The sequence below is a fragment of the Callorhinus ursinus genome, unplaced genomic scaffold, assembly GCF_003265705.2.
Source record: "Callorhinus ursinus isolate GAN/ISIS: 27379988/994484 unplaced genomic scaffold, GSC_fseal_2.0 scaffold12, whole genome shotgun sequence".
NCBI classification, from domain to species: Eukaryota; Metazoa; Chordata; class Mammalia; order Carnivora; family Otariidae; genus Callorhinus; species Callorhinus ursinus.
Genome location: NW_027397074.1, coordinates 43,947,812 through 43,971,010, shown reverse-complemented (window position 1 = coordinate 43,971,010; position 23,199 = coordinate 43,947,812). Strand labels below are relative to the sequence as shown.

The 23,199-nt window shown below is 41.8% G+C and overlaps 1 protein-coding gene across 1 annotated transcript in view; it reads right to left on the bottom strand.

Annotated features, from left to right (window-relative positions):
- The window catches only part of CREB5 (cAMP responsive element binding protein 5), a 411,522-nt gene extending 407,901 nt beyond the window's left edge, over nt 1-3,621 (bottom strand). Inside the window, exons 1-2 of the mRNA XM_073899011.1 lie at nt 2,994-3,621; nt 818-902 (exon numbers count right to left, since the gene is read on the bottom strand). Coding sequence (XP_073755112.1) covers nt 818-820 — 3 coding nt within the window. The 5' untranslated portion in view covers nt 821-902; nt 2,994-3,621. The remainder of the gene's footprint in view (nt 1-817; nt 903-2,993) is intronic.
- Nucleotides 3,622-23,199: the final 19,578 nt, after the last annotated feature.

Here is a 23,199-nt window from a genome sequence, read left to right as displayed (position 1 = left end):
TATTCAAATCAAAGCTGCAATGTCAGACATGGGTCCATGTTTTTGTGGGAATGTTCTAATAAACTATCTACTTATGTAGAAACTATATAAGGTCACAACTGACTTCTTATTGACAGGCAGTTTATGGATATCAGCAATTTACATTCAAAAACAGCTTGAAGATATTGTCAATTGAGCAAACATGTTTACCCTCAGTAAAGTTGAAAAATACAACTTGTTACGCATCAGTCAGGATTTTAAAATAACAGATCTATATAAAATGATGCAAAGGAAAATGAGGACATTTATAGGGAGGCACCAGTGAGTTCTATTATTGTTTTCTTTTTAAGTTTTAAAACCAAACTAATAGCTGATATTCAATCAACAGCATCCTACTTCAGGAGAATACATATTGAGGTCTGGATGTGGAGAATTTTTTTTGTTGTTTTATTTTCATTTTTAGCTTTCTTTTTTCAAAAATGCCTTTCTTATTAAAACTTAAGTACTTATTAAAGTGATTCATGAAGGCCTGTGGAAAAAGGAATTCTTACCTGACACATTATTTAACATGCCTCATAGCTCCCCCCCTGCAGTTCACACGCCCATGAACATTATTTTACCTAGGAAATAATGGTCTTATTCACACACACACACACACACACACACCTTCTACACAAAATGCTACCAAGTCCCAGGAAACTGACAAAAGCAACATTAAAATTCGGTGTGCAATAAGAATTCCATTTCTGAATTCCATCTATGAAAACATAAGATTAGCCTCATTTAACCAACTGCAAAGTTCCTTTCTGCTTCATAAGCATAAGAAACATCATCTTACCATTATTTGTAGAATAAAATCAGCAACGTGTTGCTTCCTGCAGTCACCAAATCAGGTTTTTTTCTTCCTTTCTTTCTAGTAACTTCTTTTTCACCAGCAAGATTAGGAAGAAAATAAATCTTTGAGTATTTGCGTCAGAATTTCAGACCACAAGATTGTGAAACTAGTTCTTAGTTAAAAAAAAAAAAAAAAAAAGAACAGGTCTGGTAATTTACAATCACTTCTGCAACCCAGAGGTACCTCTCCTGGACTCCGGTACCTCCTTTCCTCCCTCATTCGCTAAGTTTCTTTTACTAATGAGACTAATTTTTCCAGTAGCCTTGAACTCCCCAGATTTAACTGACATGGAAAATGTGACTAAAAACTTGTAGAACTGTCTAGCCTCCAACCCTACACAGAATCAACTTTGTTGGAAGTGTGGAAGAACACCTCGCAAGCAGCTACTTGCTCGTTGAGACTCCTGCACTAGCACTACAACAGCACAGAACACCAAAGAACAGTGCGCCATCTAGCTAGCAAGTTGCACTCTCCATTGTAGAAGGGGGGACACCTTCAAACCCTGAGAGTTAAGAACTTGTCAGGGTTCAGTTGCTCTAAAGGTCCAATTGTTTATTTAAATAAAAAAAATATCGCTACTGAGATAATCCACATCGAGTGGATATGGGAAAATTTAGGTTATAATGGCACTACAAACTTTTACATCTAACTTTGATTTACAAGATAAAAGCAAGTTTTAAATTAAAAGGGCTTTCTGTTAATAGAGCTTATTATTCTGAAGACGGGGAATGATTTTCTTCGAAAGTTGTCCCTGGGTGCATGCCTATTATCTTTGCTTTCCCCCTTCCACTAATGAGCATTTATCTAAAGAGCCTGTTAATCCTCTGATGTGTGCTTCTGGTCAGAGGTAACAGTTTGAATAAAACCACTAATCACTGATCACTAAATCACTGATCATTAATCACACTCTCCAGTGCTGGTGACCCGGGCCATTTTTTCCCGTTAGGTCTATGCATCACAAACAAGAAGTTTAACATTTTAGATGCACATGCATTCTGCAGGGGTTATACTATTTCATCTCTAGGTGTGAATAAATAATAAATACTGCCACAAACTTGGGGAAGGATGTCAATTAGACCCCAGACAGAAGTTTCACAAATGCCTACTCGACAGTATGGCTGTTTTACTTGGAAGAAAGTAGATCTGATTATAACAAAACATGTGTTCTTCACGAAATTCCCACATACTCAGAATATAAATGTTCCTTAATTTAGCTTCCACCAACTTCAAATCAGAGAGCACCCAAATCCTCTGCCCCACTCAATCCAAAACTCTGTCAGTAGATTTTTTATTTGATTTCTGCTGCACACACACACCCTCCCCCCACTAAGAGCTCTTCTTACTTTTATCCCTTCAACACATCACACAGTGTTTTTACTTCAACTGTCAGATAGGCAGATTCTGACTCAATTCTAGGACTTAAGTATTCAACTTTCTCTTTAAATATAGAAACTTAAGATTAAGAGAAAGAAACACATACACCAATTTATTGTAAGGTGCTTTGGGTTCAACGACTCACATTCCCTCACTATGCAAATGAAACGTTGAATCTTGATTCTTTTGGCTAAATCTGATTTAATCAGCATCTTCACTTCTTCCCTCTTCAGCTAAACGGTTGGAGAAGGCGCTAGGTAAAATTCAGTACTTTGTTTGCAGTGGGTGTGTTGCTTTCCTAAGTCACCACAGGGACACAGTATTATCATAAGGACTCTAAACGCTTCCTGAGATGCCTTTTCTATCAGGACTGAGCATTTTCGCCCTGGAGTTAGAGGGCTTGCTGGTGCCTTTGCCTTCCTTAAATAATAGAAAAGGGCAGATTGTGTGTGCCTCGATCAGGTACCGTGCTCCGCTCAGACACCAGAAGCTCTTACGCACACCCCGGGGACAGTGATCGCCCTAGGGAAAGCAATAAAAGGCGGAGGCGGGGCCAGAGTGATAACGGTGTGGGCGGGAGAGGGGTTAGAGAACGAGGGGTACGGGGAGGAGAGGGCAATAAAGATGCCCAGGGATCGGGCGATTGTATGAGTATGTTAGGAGTGGGATGGAAAGCAGAGTTGCTTTGTCAGCATTTCTAAACCCCGAACTCTTGAGTATCTGAAGCTGTTAATCAAACACTTACTGGCCTGCAGAATGACGTAATGGACTTGTATCCAGCCTTTATTCCTTGACACATGTCAGAGAGGGAGGAAAAAATAAAAATCAAACACACCCTGAGGACTCTGACAACGCAAAATACAAGCAACCCACTCCAGTTCCTGGCCTTGAACAAGCATCAAGTGGGGGTGGCACCCGTTCAGGCAAAGTTGGGGAGGGGGTGGGCGAGGTCTGAGGCTTTCTCTACCGGATACTCCCTCCCCCCCGGAAATAATTCTATGGCAAAGAAGAAGTGGGATGCAGTCGCCGGGAGAAAACGTGTCCTTGGTTCCTTCGCGCGTCTTGCCCCTCTAAGAACTTCGTGAAAAGTTTAAGCGGTTGCGTGGAGAATCTGCCGGAGAGGAAGGCTCCGCCGCCGGGTCCTGGGAACTGCCACCGCGCTGCCGCGGCAAAAGCGGGAGCTGTCATTTGGGGCAGCGGCGGGGAAGAGGTAATGATGCCAGTGAGAACCGGACGGAGGCAGGAGACGGCTGCAGGAGTGAAAGCGAACAGAGCCGCGCCACTCTCGAGCTTTCTGCGCCTGGAGCGAAAGCCAAGTGCCCTTCAAGGGCCACGTCCCCTCCCCGGGCGCGCGCGCCCACCAGCTGCGGCGGGCAGCGCTGCGGGAGAGGTGGCAGCGGCAGGCTCGGCACCGGGAGGGAGCGAGCCCCCCGCGCGCGCGCGCGCGCCCGCCCGCCCGCCCGCCCCCTAGGTGACCCGGCGTCCTCGCCGCGCCCGCTGGAAGTTTGCAAACTTTCTCCGGGGGTTCCGCCGCATCACGGGGAAGTTGGGGACGCGGGGGGAGGTTCCTGGCTCGCCGTCTCCGCTGCCACCGCCGCTGCCGCCGCTTGACCGCACTTCTGGAGGGTTCCGCACCTTGCCAGGTCTCTGGAGGCAAACACACACCCCCGATTCATAACTGTTCCCCGTGTCAGGGAAACACACGCGCGCTCCCACACACGCACCACGCCGGGGAGGACACGGCGCTCGCTCCACGTTAGCATCCCTCCAGTCGCACGGCGCGGCGGCCACCGAGACGCGCTCCGGAACGGACACGGCGTGGGGTCTCTGGAGTGGCCTCAGGACACAGCAGAATTCCACAGTCCACCAGCATTTGGGGCCGGACTTCCCTCTGGTCCGCCAAAGTGTTTACAAACACAGATCACCCTCCAAAAAAATGCATCGCATCTTCCCTACTCCTTGCCCTGTGACCTGCCCACTGGACCAAGTAATCTCGCGGCTGCTGCCGAGAACCAACCCCTGCAAACCAAGTACGCTCCCGAGATGGCTCCCGCAGCAAGTGCAACAAAAGTAGCTAAATGCAAAGGCCCCAGAAGTGGCCGAGCCGTATTTTTAGGAACTTACCAAACAAGTGTGGAGAAGGCAAGAGCCGAGCCCGGGTGAAGGGACCACGTTGGACTGAGCAAAGATTACAATACATTCTATTTAGAGTGCATTACATCACCCCCCCGGTGACGTCACGTGGGATTCCTGAACTTCTAAATCATTGCGGTCCGCCAGGGAGGGAGAGGAGGGGCGGGGCCGCCGCGCGGAGGGGGCGGACCCCGCCCCGGCCCGCCCCGCCCCCGCCCCAAGAGCGGACCCTGATGCACCCGCCGGGGAGCGGCGGCCGCAGCGGCGACCGCGCAAGCAACAGCTTGTAGAGCCCAGCGCCGTGTGACACGGCTCCCTGACATTAGTGGTGTGAGTCAGCTTGGAAACAATCCTCACGGTTTTAGACAGGACCACGGAGGAGGTACGGACACGGGCTCTCCTCCGAGCAAGGCCTGGTAGCATTTGAAAGGTGTGGGGATGGAGACAGGGGGTAGGGGTCTAAGAGGGTGCTAAAGGGTGCGGGATGAGACTTTCTGCAAACAGAAATGCAAGACGCTCCCCCCTTCCCCCACCAGCAGATGTCCAGCTCCAATTCGCCTGCGACAGTCGTGACCTCATTAGAGTGTTCCCTGAATCCTGCCTTCCCAGAATACTCACTCACACCCCTTTTCACCGTCCCCTACCCCACCTCACCTCCAAGGGAACAACTTCTTTACTGTGCACCCTCACATGGAATACACAGCCCCCACCTTTTCCAAGACCCCTGCTTCATGCGTCTGAGAAGCTGGAGGGGAGTTTCTCCAGGACGCGAAAGGTGAATCACAGCTAGAGCCAAGTGATGAGCCTGATTTAGACTCAGCGTCAGAGCCGGAAGGGCCCTTGGCGATCACTTCCAGAGCCTCCTCGGTAACTCGCCCAAGCTCACAGGCTGGCAAGTGGCAGAGCCAGAGCCAAAATGCAGGATCCGGGCGCCTGGTCTGCAGTATCTTCCCGACAGCTCCGTGAGAGAAGGAGCCTGGCGTTTTCAGCATCCGCCAGTCACCATCCCCGTCCCCAGTTTAATTTCCATTCGGATTTCTCCTTGTGAGCAGGACACAAAGGGAAGGCATAGGCTAAATTCCGGCCGATCCAAGATGACCACTGTCATCCTTGCAGCGTCTCACACTTCACAAAGCACTCGCACTCATGTGAATGCCCTTGATTCTCAGAACCACGGAGCACAGGAAGGAGAAGTAGGGCAGGTGTTATTATTATCCCCATTTTACAGGTGAGCAAAGGCAGACTCCAGGAGATTAGGGAGCTGGCCTGAAGTCACTTGGGCAAGTGGTGGCACTGGGACCACCCCAACCCCTGTTTTCCAACCCCAGATCCCAACTGGGCTCCTTTCTAGAACCAGGGGTGAGCACTCCATTCTCATGGATTATTTGGTGGTTAGAATCTCTGCTACCACTGTGTTGGCTTGGAGTCAGAGTTTTGCTTAGGAACAGTTTAGCCCCCATTAACAAACAATAATCATTCCTGACATTTATGTAATATCTAACATTTATATGGCACCTCTTATCCCAGTGCATCATAACCATGACTGTGCAGTTTGCCAGAGAATCATGACTGGGCTGGCTAGGAATTGTAATGCTTTGCCCAGATCATCACATACTACTTCTGAGCTGGTTTTGACCTACTAAATAGAAGAATTTTGTATTTCCTTTCTGTTTTTAAGTGTTTAAACAACTCTGTCGGTGTTCCTTGAGACCATAGGGCTGGCGACTCTGTTTCTTACAGCCTTATTCAGAGCTCATCACTGAGTTTTCCATTTGTTCTTTTCCACATGTAGCCGAGAAGGAACTGCAAAAGAAGGGCTCCAGTCCTAACTTGAAATCTTAACCAATAAAACTTTAAATATGACAGCTCAATTAGCTGGGTTTAGAGAAGGAAGCAAAAGCCTCCTGAGGAACAGTCTTCTTGTCTGCATTCCCACTCAATAATGAGGAGAGCCTTTTCCACCTAAAGCACATAATCTACCTCCTTCTCTAGCAAAGAAATGTGAGCCAAACAGGGAACAAACTTGAGACAGAAAAGGGTTACGGCTTAACGTTTCAGAGCTCAAAGAGCTAATCTTTTTTCCCAGTTGACAAGTTTGGACCAAAGGAATAAAATGCAGAATTGAATAATCAAAGATGAAGTGATAAAATATTTAAAACCCTATAAGTAGTTAATCAACATATAAATTTAAAACACTTAATTCCCAGTATTCTCTAAACAGAAGCATATATATATACATATATATGTGTACATATATATATATATGAGTTTAAATGTAAGTAGCTCATCAATTTCTAATACTATCCAAATCATTTGTTAATCTTTAAAAATGATTGCTGAACTTTTGTTTGACATGCTGCCACTAGGTAAACAATGGCCCTGTCTGAGCCATGACTGACATAGGAATACACAGGGGAACTTTTCCAATGACTTCCCCAATATCTTGATAATCATTAGGCTATATGGAGTCTCAGTAGGTAGAGAATTTCTCTTAATATCAGCAATATTGTTCATGGTGTGGACTCCTCTCTCAGCATCTGCTGAACTGACAGCAACTTCATTCAAAATGTTTCCATCCATTGTATTACAGGATGTGTGTGTGTGTGTGTGTATCTGTTACCAACTAAGTCACACACAAAAACTTTCTCAATGTAACTGAAGAAGAGAAGTGGTGTTTATGAGTTTGGACTCTAATGTCAGACTGCCAGAGTTCAAATCATGGCTTTGCTACTTGAGTTTTAACGAACCTCTGGGTCTCAGTTTCTTCATCTATATAATATGTTGATAATCATAAGTAACTCAAACAAATTAAGAATTGTGCTTGGCACAGGACAAATGCTATTTAAGTACCTGCCCTCATTTTTATTAATGAAAGCAATGTGACTAATGCCATGATGATAGGGCATTCAGTGATTTTAGCAAACTTGACCAAATAAATGAAAAGAGGACCTGTTTCCCCATACTTCTCCCAGCCCCCACACTAACCCCTGCATGCACCATCTGTACCAAACAGGCTCTCATCTGTCAAATCATGCCCACAGAACCCTCATGTATGTAGACTAAAATTCTTGCATAGCTCGTGCTCACCCAGTCTCTTCCGGGATCCCTCAGAGTTGAAGTCCCGTGGAGGCTGCAGTTCCCAGAAGCAGCCATGGAAGAGCATCTCTAGGGGTAGGTACTTCAGCTGGTGGTGGCCATAACCTGGGGCATTTGGCTGCTGGGGTGCCAGTATCACCTCCAGGAATGTCATCTCACCCCCTAGGACTCCATCCATTATGGCCTCGTGGACATGTGGAGAGGGGCATCCTGATAACAGAGTCAAGGTAAACTGGATGGGGTACCACCCACCCAAGGTCCTCCTTCCCAATCCCACCTCCCTCCCCAGGTAGGGGCACAGGCACAAGCCCACGGGTAAGGCACAACATTGGATGGACCTATAAAGGAGCAGACTGGCACCCATACTGGCTAGTGAGAATAGACGAGACCCCATGCTAGACAAAGGGTTAATCCTTTAGTTGATGGACCAGAGGACAGTCCAAGGGAGAAGCCTGAGCAGCTGGGCCACAGCCTTACCAGTGCTTACCTCCTGAATATCAGATCTGAATGGAACCATCTCCTCAGATGGAGAAAAAAAAAAATCCTTTAGCTTTGTGCTTTGGATTCAGTCATTTTTCCAACATTCAACAAAGGGTGGCAGGTCTTCCCAGTGCTAGGGATTAAAAGAAGAAAAAGGTCTCCTTCTTCCGAGTTTCTAGGCTCCTGGAGAAGTCATCAAACTTAGTAGCATAAGAAGCACTTGGACGATTTGTTTTTAGGGTGAGATTTCCCCAGGAGTTTCAGTTCAAAGCTCTGGCATTGGGCTTAGGATTCTGCATTTGTGATTCTGATGCAAGCACCTGGGGACCCCACTTTGAGTGATTCTGGTTTAGAGAATTCATAGATGGACAATGACCCAGGAGAAAACTGGGGAGGGAACAGAAGAGTCTGCCACCTGCAACACTAAAAAATAGGTATATGACCCCGGAATCATATACTTGAAATCAATCCTGTAGCTGCTTCCCATAAAGACACACATACTCCTTGAGAAGGCTTCACCGCATCCCTTCTACAAACACCCACTCAGAGGGATCTTTCCTATTTATTTTTTCATTCAAGGTTTTTTGTGGGGTTTTTTGTTGTTGTTGTTGTTTTAATTGAGTTAACACTGGGAGTGAAAAGGATTCTAGGTTTGTGGTGAAACCCCTAGCTGTGCTCCACTGGAAAGTTTCTATCTCTTCTACGATGAATCTGCACCAGGTTTCTTCATTATCTTTTCTTCTTTAAAGTAGGCTCCACTACCTAGCATGGAGCCCAATGTGGGGTTTGGACTCAATCCTGAGATCAAGACGTGACCTGAGATCAAGAGCTTAACCGACTGAGCCACCCAGGTGTGTCTTCATTATCTTATTTGAAGGGGTAAAGATTTTCAGACAAAAGGAACTGCAAAATGTATCCAGAGGCAGCAACAACCACAACATGGCTAGCTAACACTTACCAAGCATTTACTATGTGCCATGCCTTGGGCTAAGACCTTTATGTGTACTCTTTCAGTTATTCCTCACAATAACCCTATGAGGTGGTTGGAACCATTCTCATTTTGTGATGAAAAGATGGTTTTATTTATTTTTCTAATTTAAATTTTAGTTAGTTAACATACGGTACAATATTGGTTTCTGGAGTAGAATTCAGTGATTCATCACTTACACACAACACCCAGTGCTCACCACAACACATGCCCTCCCAAATCCCCACCACCCATCTACCCCATCCCCCCCCACCCCTCTCAGTCAACCACCCTCCGTCAACCCTCAGTTTGTTCTCTGTCGTTAAGAGTCTCATGGTTACTTTCCCTCTCTCCTTTTTCCCCCCTTCCCATATGTTCATCTGTTTTCTTTCTTAAATTCCACATATGAGTGAGATCATATAGTATGCCTTTCTCTGACTGACTCGTTTCACTTAGCATGATATACTCTAGCTCCATCCACATCATTGCAAATGGCAAGATTTCATTTTCTGATGGCTAATATTCCATTGGAGATATATAGATAGATAGATAGATAGATCTATCTATCTATAGATAGATAGATAGATAGATAGATAGATATACACCACAGAGAAGACAGTTTTAGAGCAGTGAGTAACTTGCCCAGGATTGCACATCTGGTGTGTGGCCAACCTGGGAAAGGGACCCAGAAGACTGGTACCAGTACCAGCACCTGCTGAAGCCTGATGGGACATGGAGCATGTGCGGAAACAGAGATTCAGCAGTGTGCCCACTGTTCCCTCCCACTTCATTTGCATGCAGTACTACTGATGCTGCATGGTCGTTCAATGAGACCCAAAGTGGGTGCGAAGTAAGCCTATTTCATCCGTGGCTGAGCAGCCTGGAGAGAGGTGGGCACTGACAGCCCTGAGAGGCCATGCTTTCCTTTCAAACCAGGACTTTCTTGGAACACAGAAAGAAAAGGCCACGGCATTCGAAGAAACACAAATGAATAAGGAGTCCTATCTTACTCATGTTACACTGCTGTGCTGGCCAACCAATCACATACGCTGAAAATGATGACATAAAAGAAAAGGGAAAGATGGGGCAGCCCTCACTTCCTTTTTCTTTCAGTCTTTCCTTACTTATGAGGAAACAGAAGACAGAGTTCTGGCAGAATGTGTGCACATCAAGAACTAAAATAAAGACAGCTGAGTTCATTTTGTGCAGTGTTTCCACTGCTTTGGTAAGAACAAAATACATGCCCACATAGGAGCCATGAAATACAAATTGTGTATTTGTATTTGAGGACTAATTGGATTTGAGGACTAATGATTCCACATACAAGTTAACTTATATTTACATTTATAACTGACATTGCACAATATAAAGATTAATGGTAAGATGAATGCTAATAATTTAATATTTAAATTTTGTGTTACTTAGAATGACACATTAAATAGCAAATTAAAAACATCATGACAAGTCAAGAGATTAGCTCTGAAAGTGAGGAAAACCTTTTCTATTTAATGTCTTTTTTTTTTGAGAGAGAGAGAGAGAGAGTGCAAGTGTGAGCAGGGAGAGGGGTACAGGGAGAGGGAGAGAGAATCTCAAGCAGACTCCATACTCAGTGCAGAGCCCAACATGGGGCTCTATCTCAGGACCCCGAGGTCATGACCTGAGATGAAATCAAGAGTCCAACGCTTAACTGACTGAGCCACCCAGGCACCCGTCTATTTAATATCTTTAATGACACTTTCCTCCTGTCTTTTGAACAAGGGACCTTGCATTTTTCGTTAGCACTGGGTCCAAGAACTATATAGCCACCTCCAAACAGACAAATAATTGATGATATCCATCATGCCCCCAGATCCGTGCTCAGTATGCTGAGCGTATAGGCAAGCAGAGCAGGAGGTCTAACACAGTCTCAGTTCTGTCACTTACTGAGTGTTGTGACCATGCCCAGTCTTTTAACCTCTCTGAAGTTCAGATTCTTTCTTTACCTGTAAAATGGAACTAATATGCCTGCCAGGATATTATAAGAATTGAATGAGTTAATATATGTAAAGTGCTTAAAACAATGCCTGGTACATAATAATTACTGAAAACAAAGTTAGACGCTGTTATGCCTTATAAGGTTTGGGGGAGAATTTAATAAAATAATCTATGTCAAGTGCTTAGCACTATTTAGCATTTAGAATGTTTTCAGTAAATGTTATATAACATTGCATGGAAGCTATAAAACAGAGGTTATATGGATGAGAATGGAGGAAGCAATCCAATTAGTCCTCAAATTAAGGGCCTTCGTATAAGCCACTTGTATTCAAAGGAGAAGGTACAGTTACATCAACAAATCTGCCCTGAGCTTGTGGGCAATAGAGCAATTTTATACAAGCTGATGTTCTAGTTGAAGCGATCACAATTTTCCCTTCTAGTCTTGACCTACACATGCATTTTACACCAATAGTTGTATAATTATATTAATTCTTATGTGGTTTAGATTTTCTAGAATAATTCCTTAAAATCCCAACAGATATAGCTTGAAAATGCCATGTTTTTGCATCGGAGGTGAGGGTACATATCAACTCTGAAATGTTTAACAAGGGACAGCCTGGTCACTTGACTCAAGCTTGGGGAACCTCATCTGGAAAGTCATCGCTTGTTGACGGCTTGACCTATTCCTATAGGGAATTACTGTATTCACCACCTTATAAAACTTAATGTTTTATTTTGAACCTGGCTGAAAATCAAAACCTTCACCTATCCCAAAGAGTATTAGAATGTTAACATCCCTATAAAAGTTACACTTATCTTAATGTGTTCCTTTCTTTTTTTTGAGACTTAATTAAATGAAAAACTACTTTTTTTTCTGTCTTGAGATTAAGGGAAAGAGATTGACACCTGCTCTGAATAATGTCCCAGAATAATAGTGCCGTGTCAGCACACTCCAAAAATTTCAGTCATTTCCTTTAGATCAATGGTAAGTGGAAAGTAACGGTTGTACAATAATTAGGAGTGTTTTATATATAGGGAAGGTTCATTTAGACTAAAACATTATTGATATCACATAAATTAGTATTGAACGTCACCTCACATGAACTGGTATTTCACATACCACCTCTTTTTATATCATCGTTAACCACATGTTTAACTCATGTAATGCTGACGTGGAAGGTTATTCTCGTCTCTTTAGGGGCATTCATAAGTACCTTATTTAAATGATTCTTGAGAATTTCAGTAGCTTTTAAACCTAATTGATCAGCGATTCCTACTCATTCTTACATGATATAGAATATTTAAAATGTGGAAAGTTACTCTCATCCTCGTTTGAATCATGAAAATTAACCACTGAAGAAGTCAGAAAATATAAAGCTTCCCTATCCCCCCATTCTCCTCCCCCACCGTGATTTTAAAATATTCTGTCTATAGCTTTCACAACAGTGCCCTTACTTGACACTTAAAGAGAATGCAGTACACAGAGTACACTGGGATATTGTGCTGTTTAGAAAAACCATCTATTTTCAGGACTGCCGTGGCTACTTAATGTTATGCCGAAGTCTGAGAAGGAAAGAACCCCATTATTTGTGTGTACCACCTCCAGTGCAAGCCCATTATATATTTTATCTCATTAAATCCGGACAACTCTGGGTGGAAGAGGTTATTGCTCCTATTTTATTGATGGGACTGCTGAAGCTCAGAGAGGCTAAGTAATCTGACCAAGGTCACACAGCTAATAAATAAGGCAGCTGGGTTTCAAACCTAGTTCTGACTCCAGAATCCCCACCATCCATCACATCCTGCCACAGCAGCCTTTATTTCAAGACACTCCATCTCTCCTTTTAACCTGCCTGCATAATAACATTTTACCATTCTGTTGAGCAACCCAACAACGTGTGTGTGTGTGTACATACTATAAGCAAAGGCTGGAAACTGCCTTGCCTCTCAGCCATCATTTTGTTGGGAGTTGTATTCCTTCATAGACAGTCCTGTGTTTGTGGAGGGGAGCAGTAGACCTATTGGTGACGGGCAGGGGACCCTGCATAGCAAGATCTTGGCTAGGATAGGTAATCCAGGTATATCATGACCCTGCTTGTGTTTGGGGCACTATGGTCTTCCCACAGCACTTATCATGAGAGTATTATGAACATAGTTTTGACCTTAGCCCCACTGACAAGACAAATCAGTGAAGGCAGACAAGGCAGGGGTTGCTGGTATGGAGGCTAGAAGAATACTCAAAACACTGAATTTGCCAGAAGAAGACAGATGCAAAAATACTTAAGGTTCCTGGAATCCTATTTATTTATTTCATTGCAATAGTGGCTCATTCATTTTCCTTTTATGGACTCAGATCTGGAGGATGCTATATAAAAATAAAAGGTTTAAATTAGGATAACACCTTGAGAAATACAAGAGCTTGCTCTTCCTCTCCATAGCCAGAGAGACCCCTTATGGTCTCTCTCATTTTTTTAAAGATTTTATCTATGTATTTATTTAGAGAAAGAGAGAGAGAGTGAGAGAGCACGTGCGAGAGTGGGGGATGGGCAGAGGGAGAGGGAGAATCTCAAGCAGACTCCGTGCACTGAGCGTGGAGCCCAACTCTGAATTCAATCTCACGACCCTGAGATCATGACCTGAGCCGAAATCAAGAGTCAGATGCTTAACTGACTGAGCCACCCATGCCCCTCTCTTTCATCTTTTTAATGGAATTTAATTTTTATTGTTCTGCAGATTAGAAAAGTAATACAGGCTTGTAAAAACCTCAAGTAACACAGGAGTGTTTAACATAGAAAATAAATTTCTCCTTATAATCCCATCCAGAGATAACCACTATTAATCTGATGAATATCCTTTCAGAAATTATACATATAAACATAAAATGCATGCATGTGATCAAGCTATATATTCTGTTCCCAGACTGCCTTTTCCCACTGCACAATCTATTGTGGACATCTGTCCGTGGGAATACTCTAATTTGGCATCATCCTTTTTTATAGTTATATAAGATTCCATTGTTTGGGTCTAATCAATTCACTAGAATGGATATTCATGTAGTTTCCAATTTGTTGCTATTATGATCAGTACTACAATGGACACCTGTCCATGTACTTGTACATACATATGTGACTACTTTTCATAGAAGTGGCATTGCAGGGTCCCAGGCTACACATGTCTTAAATGTTGTTACATACTGCTTGATAGCCCATCGACTGGCTGTCCAAACTGCAATGAGCAAGAGTGCCTCCGGTCCCCACACCCTTGTCAATAGGGTGCATGTCTTAAGAGTTAGAAGTCTTACATGAGATATCAAAAAATGAAAGTCTATCTGATAAGCAAAACTGAAATTGGTGGTTTCTACAGAGAATTCTACAAAGGGAGGACTACACAACAAATGTATGAGATTTTAACCACAGAATTCACTCATAAATCATCTGAACAACAGCTAACCTTGATTATTTTGAGTAAGTGTAAGTATGTCCCACACATCTCATTCAATTAGGATAACCCTATGAAGCGAGTATCATTATAATCATCCTCTTACATTCTACAGCTGAAGGAACGTAATTAGAGAGACAGTAATTTGCCCGTATGACTAGTAAGAGGTGGAACTGGAATTTTTATCTTCATTTTTTTATTGTGGTAAATATATATAACATGAAATTTAACTTTTTAGCCAGGTTTAAGTAACAATTTAGAGGCATGAGGTACATTCATACTGTTGTGTAATGATCACACTATGTATTTCCAGAATGCTTTCATTATCCCAAAGAGAAACCCTGTACCCACTAAACAGTAACTCCTCGTTTCCTCTCCCCACCCCGGGCACTGAGATTTGAGCTCATGAAACCTGAGGTTAAAGTCCAAGACTTAAATACCAGGATCTATTGCTTTGAACAGTTCCACCATTTTCTCCTTCATTGTCCACCTGAATTAAACTCAGGTTTCAGTGTTTTCTTTCATGAGTAGGGCCTTGCGTGGTAAAGTAACAGTAGCCACGGGATACTTCCAGAATAATGGGAGGCTTTGTGACAAAGGTGGGATCATCGGGCACAAGTCAAGCCTTAACACTGCTGATTTACCATTCCTGAACTTGCCTGTGGTAGCTCCAACTGCTAAACACGAAGGCCAAGGTTTTATGTTAAGCTGATGAATCAGTTTTTTAATAAAAGGAAGAACAATTTTTATCCCGATTCACTAATCCAAATAGACTGACCAAGGGGCAGCTGTGGCATGTATGGATCTCCTCAATGCAAATCCTCAATATCCCACAGTCTGGAAGAAGAGGGAGATGCTGTATCCTCCAGGGGCTGGCTCCAACCCAAGAGACCCAGACAGATGAGATCCTTACGTCTCCTTATCTTTTTATGTTGATCCCATCCTATCCTAAATTTTGCTTCCCCAAATAGAGCCTTCTGGAATACAGCTGCCATCACTCATTCAGTTGTCAAGGAGCGAATGGCTGCCTTTTTGGAGGAATACCACTCTGTAAATCAACCACCAGGTGCTGTTTATCCCACTGATGGATGTCACACATCCACACATATGGGACCTAAAGCAGAGCTATGGATTTTTTTTCCAATCCACATACTGGATTTTCTCTGTATTTTAAACTTTTTTTTAGTTTTAGAACAAATTCTTCTTGAGAAATCGGTTTCCACATAACATTTAACACTCCAACCCAAGGCACTACAAGAAAACACCTCAAGAAAATGTCTGTATATTTTCAGGGTGTTTTAAAATGTATTATAAAGTAACTGTCTTCATAGAAAGAGACCCAGATTTCTTCTTCGTTTTATACTCACAGCCCAGTGAAATGGATAAAGGCTAAATAATCCAGAATATAAAGAGGACAAGGGGGAAAAGAGTCAGAGGAGACAGGTGTAGACCGAGACAGGCACAATGCATTCTTACAGTTACCTGGTATTCCTCAACTTGCCAAAAAGAAAAAGAAATAATAGCATCCAAGAGTTATGGTCCTGTCTTAAAATAAAAAGAAATTGCAATTAAAATGATTAAACTAAGTAAAACAGACACAGGAAACATATAGAAAAAAATATATTTCCTGTGCACTAAGCCTCTGATCCCATTAAATACTTAAATAATATCTTCCTGACATCATGACTGTAGAAATAACATGTTACTTTCATATTTATAACATCAAGAGATTACTAGTCTATGAAAAAAGATGTTTAATTTGCAATTTTTAAATGGCCCTGATACAGATTAGTGTATGTTACAGAATTAGACACATAGGCTCTATCAGCTAGTTTTATATTTTGTTATAAACATCCCCAACAGGTACAAAAATACCACATAAAATAAAAATAAAAAATGTATCTTATGACAATAAAAGCATATCTGCTTCACATTCAAAAAGAAGGGAAAGTGTGTGTGTGTGTGTGTGTGTGTGTGTGTGTGTGTGTGTTCCCATTATCCCACATTCTTCTTTCTAGAGCTTTATCTAACTCTTTCTTGGGCACAGTGCCATATATCTATAAGCCTTTGTATCTTCTGATTAAAAGAAAATAAGTGTAGAATCATGTTTGCTACAGTCTGCTGCCAAAAGCCCATGTCTATAATCCATCATTAAAATGTGACAGTGTATGGCTACGAAGAAAGAAAAATCTCAGTTGTCATGCTCATTTGCAAATGTTTCAGGGGCTGGAGAATGTTTGGCAATCCTGCTGTTTCTAGGTTATTTGTGGAATAACCAGTTTAATTGAGCTGATGATTGCCTTGTGCCTGCATTGCACTTCTGACTTAGATCTTTATTTTCCACAGTTGGCACTGATTTGTGCTACGTGGCAAGGGAATGGCATGCATTCAGCAAGCCCAAATTCCAGAGTTTCAGCCCACCCCTTCTTTGCCCTTGCCAATCTGATTTCTGAGGAATTTGCCTAGAGTTGTTACAGGGGGAAAAAAATGGAAAAGGCACTCCTTGCCCTCCTCTCAGACCATTTCATAGAATACCTCCTTTGGCTTAAGATTCTTAGCCCCATTAGGGAAAAGGCATTTTATGCCTTTACTGAAATGAAGACCTGCTTAGATTGTCCTCTGTAATTGGAGCACACCCCCCTGCATGTAATACACGTGGACCAACCTGTTGCAACCTGGAGAAGAGTGCAAGTCAGATATTTGCTACCCAACGGAGCCAGTTGGAAAAAGAAAAGGGTGGGGGGAATCTGGGTTAACACCAACCTTGTCCTGACACGCACCAAGGCTATATAGCATGAAGGAAAATTGAAAACAGAAGCATCAGAAGATCAGTGAGAAGGCAGGGCCCTTCTTTCTTCCTTTACTTTGTTCCTAAAAATGTTCACCCTCATCCACTCTAAATCATGTCATATGAATGAAGCCTGTGTAAAAGGGAAGTTCATATTGCAAAGCCAGTGTGGAGAGAAACTGCCGTTGACCACTAATGAAAATGGCTATATCCTGCGTTGAAATGGGCTTGTTCGCCTTGAGAGTAGGTGAGTCCCCCGAGCTAGTTGAATCTTAGAATCTAAGATTATGATGGAATTAGCAGATATCATTTAAAAGAGCTTTCATGGGGCGCCTGGGTGGCTCAGTAGGTTAAGCGTCTGACTCTTGGTTTCAGCTCAGGTCATGATATTCAGGGTCCTGAGATCCAGCCCCACATCAAGCTCTGCACTCAGCAGGGAGCCTGCTTAAGATTTTCTCTCTCCCTCTCCTTCTGCCCCTCCCCACCCCACTGGCACACATGCACGCAATCTCTCTCCCTCTCTCTTTCTAAAGTAAAATAAAAATATAAAAGAGCTCTCATCTTCCATGAAAAGAGCCTAACACAGGCCCTTTTCCAACAAAAATTTAGACAACATTTTCAGGTACATTGTGAATTTCATCTAAAAACCTCCAAATAGTTTCCTCCTAAATCCCCTAAGGGAAGTAACTACAGTTCCTTTCCTCCTTCAGGGAAGAGAAATAAGCTGTATTCTTTCAAAGTAGGATGGAAGATAATTTTGATGAACATTTCCAAATACATAAAAGTCACTCTAATTCAAAGAATGCATAAGACCAACAGGTGTGCTAAAGCAAAATAGGGAAGTACAGTAATTCCTTTACTCTTTCTTTACAAAAACAAGTAAAAATGCAAGGGTTAGAAAATGAATTTGCAAACAGGCTTCTTTTCATGACAAAGTTTTCAGCAACACTGTTCTATGCTAGGTGAAACCAAATCAGATCCAATACTCAACAGGCAAGGCATATCACTGAATTATGGTGGGCACAGAGTCAAATGTGGGTGAAGTTTCTGCTGAATATTGAAACATGGGGGATCCTCTCTTCATATGAGTTATATGAGAAGAAAGCAAAGGCTTCTGAAGAACACTTGGCTCTCCACAGGAGTAGGTAACTTGTGCTAAGGACTAATGTATCTGAAATTAACAGAGCTACTCAGCTTTCTTTTGATTTATGTTAGCATGGTGTATCTTTCCCTGTCTCTTTACTCTTAGTCTGTATGCGTTTTTGCATTTAAGGTACATTTCTCATAGACAACATATAGTTCGGTCTTGTTTCTTATATCCACCCTGACAGTCTCCCTCTTTTAATTGGTGTATTTAGACCATTCACATTTAGAGTGATTTTTGACGTAGCTGGAATTATATCTACCATATTGGTAAACATTTCATATTTGTTGCCCTTGTTCTTTTGGGGTTTTTTTCTTTTGTCTTCTACATATTTTCTGACTTCCCTCTTTCTAAATTGACATTTCATATGACATCATTTCTTTTCTCTTAAGATATCAATTATATTTCTTTTTAAAAATATTTCGGTGGACTCCCTTGAATTTGCGATATACATTTACATCCTAATTCAAGTCCACTTCAACACTGTCCCCCCTCAGAGGTAATCCAGGTACCTTATAAAAGAGAATTCCCAAGTCCTCCCTCCCATCCCTTAAAACTTTGCTTTCCTTTCTCTTAGTCATAAACTATAATCTCCCAATACATTGTTGCTATTATTAATTTGAACAAACTGTTTTCTGTTATATAGTTGTTGATTTTCAGCTGTGAGAATGGGATTGATGACTTCCAAGCTCTTTACATATTGGACTGGAACCCAGAAGTCAACCTTAATCTACATCACAGTGAGACCAGGGGAGATCAGAGAAAGGCTAATTAAGATCTAGCAGAAACAGTAATGAAATTAGAATCCATAATCAATCATCAGAATATCAAAGTAACCAAGAAAAGTTGAAATAAGTTGGGAGATGGGTGGAAATACAGCAGAGAGAAGGAATAGGAAGAAATATGTTTGAAAAATCTAAAGCTTTAAGATTGTTACTTTCTTTATGAAATGCAGTCTGAGGAAACAAAGTTTCTAAGAGGAGAGTCAGACCCAACAGAAATATTTAGTGTTTCTTTGCTAAAAAGCATTACTACCTTATGGACTGAAAAAGATTGCTATACTTAAAAAGGACAAATGAGCAAACAGAGAGGCAGCCTTAATTAAGCCTGAACTCATGAATGATGAAATTTGGTCACAAGACAGACAAGGCTTCAGTTATGGGACTGAGGTATCACCTGTACCTGGAAAAGCTCTTCATTCTCCCAGCCTCCTTCTCCACACCTTTGAAAACAAGGCTTTGACGATAAACTACAAGATCACTCTGTTCTGAACTTCTAAGACCCTATGTCAGGTATATCAGCAATAGAAATATTGATCTATCATTGGTCAAGAGCAAGGGTGAATTGGAAAGACCCCAGGGTGAAAGCCTACAAGAGAAATACTGTATAACCTATAAGGTGTAGTCCCACATAATCCCGGGCTGCTAGAAGCAAAGCCATGGGATGTAGAATAAAGCTTCCACTTGAGGAGAATCGAAGAAGAGGCAACCACAGCAAGAGTCCCAGAGGCCAGGATCTTCTGAAGTATAGTGCAGCCCCTCTGATAGACAATGGGGAGAACAAGAGGGCTTTTTACTTTTTTCCTTTCTTTTTTATTTAAATTAAATTAACATATAATGTATTATTGGTTTCAGACATAGAGGTCAGTGATTCGTCAGTCTTATATAATACCTAGTGCTCATTACATCACATGTCCTCCTTAATGTTCATCACCCATTTACCCCATCCCCTTACCCCCCCTCCCCTCCAGCAACCCTCAGTTTGTTTCCCATAGTTAAGAGTCTCTTATGGTTTGTCTCCCTCTCTGATTTCCTACTGTTTTATTTTTTCCTCTCTTCCCCTATGATTCTCTGTTTGTTTCTTAAATTCCACATATGAGTGAGATCATGTGGTAATTGTCTTTTTCTGATTGACTTATTTTGCTTACCATAACACCCTCTAGTTCCAGCCATATCATTGCAAATGGCAAGATTTGGGGGGTTTTTTGATGGTTGAGTAGTATTTCATTGTGTATATACACAACATCTTCTTTATCCATTCATCTGTCAATGGACATCTGGGCTCTTTCCATAATTTGGCTATCGTGGACATTGCTGCCTTAAACATTGTGGTGCAGGTGCCCCTGTGGATCACTACGTTTGTATCTTTGGGGTAAATATCCAGTAGTGCAATTGCTGGGTCGTAGGGTAGCTCTATTTTCAACTTTTTGAGGAACCTCCATACTGTTTTCCAGAGTGGCTGCACCAGCTTGCATTCCCACCAACAGTGTAGGAGGGCTCCCCTTTCTCCGCATCCTCGCCAACATCCGTCATTTCTGGACTTGTTAATTTTAGCCATTCTGACAGGTATGAGATGGTATCTCATTGTGGTTTTGATTTGTATTTCCCTGATGCCGAGTAATGTTGAGCATTTTTATATGTCCGTTGGCCATTTGTAGATCTTCTTTGGAGAAACGTCTGTTCATGTCTTCTGCCCATTTCTTGATTGGATTATTTGTTCTTTGGGTGTTGAGTTTGAGAAGTTCTTTATAGATTTTTGGATACTAGCCCTTTATCTGATAAGACATTTGTAAATATCTTCTCCCATTCTGTCAGTTGTCTTTTGGCTTCCTCGACTAAGAGGGCTATTTAGACATCCCTAAAACAGATGCATTTGGAAAAGAAGGATGTCCTCTGGATGGACCCTGGCTAGAAATGCAAAGGTTGCTGGGGCACCGGGTGGCACAGTCAGTTGGGCGTCCGATTCTTGGTTTCAGCCCAGGTCGTGATCTCAGGGTCATGGGATGGAGTCTGGCAGCTTGAAGATTCTCTCCCTCTGCCCCTCTCCCCCACTCATGCACTCTCTCTTTCTCTCTCTCTCTCTAAAATAAATAAATCTTTAAAAAAATGCAAAGGTAACTGAGAAACAGACCCCCAAACGTAGAAAATAAAATTTCTTCTTAGAACAGAGTGTTTTTTCTGTTTTCACAGAAGTGAAAACAAGGAGACAGGGATGGAAGCCTCATTTGTTGTTCTGATATTTAATGAGAAGAACCACAGCCAATCTCTCCTGGAGGCCACAGAGATACTTAGCGCAAGCTGAAAGAGGGTCTTATAGGTAGCTGTCACCAAAGGGGGCACTGAGGGCCGCTGATTGCCTGTGAGAATTAGAGCTCTCATACCTCAGCAAAACTTATGGTAGCACAGTCTTCACGGAGCAATTCTTCAATAGCCAGTTGATCTGATTTCATTTATTTCATATTATAGTTTTATTAGAAAGCATGAAAGTATTTTAAACACAAGCTTTATTTGCTCATATAATTGTTTTCTAAAAAGATTCATTCTACAGCATGTAATAGCCTATTAGTAATGACAAATAAAAATTCAATTAAGATCAGGGAAAGACGAGGGAGAAAAATGAAAAACACCTGTGAAGTGCTTATGTGCCAGGCATGGTGCTAGGCAACTCAGATGGGCTCATTTAGTTCTCATATCACCACTTAAGAGAGGTATGATTACACACTTCTTACACATGAGGACAATTCCTAATTCCCAAGAATACACCTAAATTACTGAAATCTGTGCAAGGGCTGAAGACCATACCAACACATATGGGGGAAAATGTTTTTGGTAAAATTATGATACAATACTAAATCTGAAATAGAACAGATAACCGAGTGATGATACAAACAAATATAATTATCCTACGAGTAACTTTTAACTGAAAAAAATTACCAGCTAATGCTGTAAGGTGATAGATGAGACTCTGAATGGATTGCTTTCTGTGCTCTATTTTAAAAACAAAATCTAAAAAAGTTATAAACAACAAAGACTTTCAAAAATTCAGTCAACAATAAAACACACATAACAGGAGGCATGTAATACATGTTCTATTCAACCCTTCTTTCAAAGAGTTAAAAATGTGTAAGGAAAGTCTAAATTTAAGTCCAAATCATAAACTTGACTTGAACTCTGTTGTCAATTGCCAGGGAAAGCATTCCAGACTCTAAGAAACTGTTTGATTTTTTTTTTCTTCATAGCATCAAGAAAAAGCTGGAAGGCTTATAGGGCCCATGGCATGTAAATTGTAGCCATCAGGAGAAAAACCCACTGTACTAACAAGTGATGCTTTCAAAGTCATTTTCTTACCATCCTTTATAATGCTGCCACACCAACAGGGTAAACGATGGGACAGAGAACTCTTCTACTTTAAAATCAACCAAATGATGCAGAGGAAAAAGAAGCACTTTGCCAAAACCCCAAGATTAAAAGTAATAAGGAGAGAGGTGTCTGTCAGCATCCAGAAGAGTTTTGCAAACAATAGATACAAAACATCAGAGCCTCCAAAAGGAAAATTTTCTTTTTAGTGCCACTTTTGGAGAGTGATCAGTGATGTATTTCATTTCTGGTTTAATAAGGTTATTAACAGTTGCTTTTTTTAAAGAAAAGAGCAAAGGAATATCTTCTGTGAAGGTTTGTCGATAAGCATTAGTGTGGTAAAAAATTGTGTTCCTTTTTATGAACAGTCTACCCAGTAGAATAAAACACTATCTACATGAGCTTTCACACAGCACAGCAATTAATTAACTTATCTCCGTGAACACTGTTCTCACTGAAACTTATTAAAAGTCTGATTCATCCCCAAAGCCCCAGGCAATCATCAATTGCTTCATAATAATACAAAAGAAAAATAAGCTTTGGTTATGTTCTCATTTAATATCCTAAGAAGATCCTCTTTGCCCTCTGTCTTTGTTTGAAAATATCTCTATTAAGAGGGTTTTTTTTTTTTTTAACTCTCCCACTTGACATGAAATATGTTATGGCAGGGAACTGTGGGAGTAAATTACAGAGCCTCCAGGATACCAGATTAAGAAGGAGAAGCTGGACTTTCTCAAAGACACACAAATCATTCAACATGCAGCACAACAGGGCATACAGTGTGTTATCGATGCC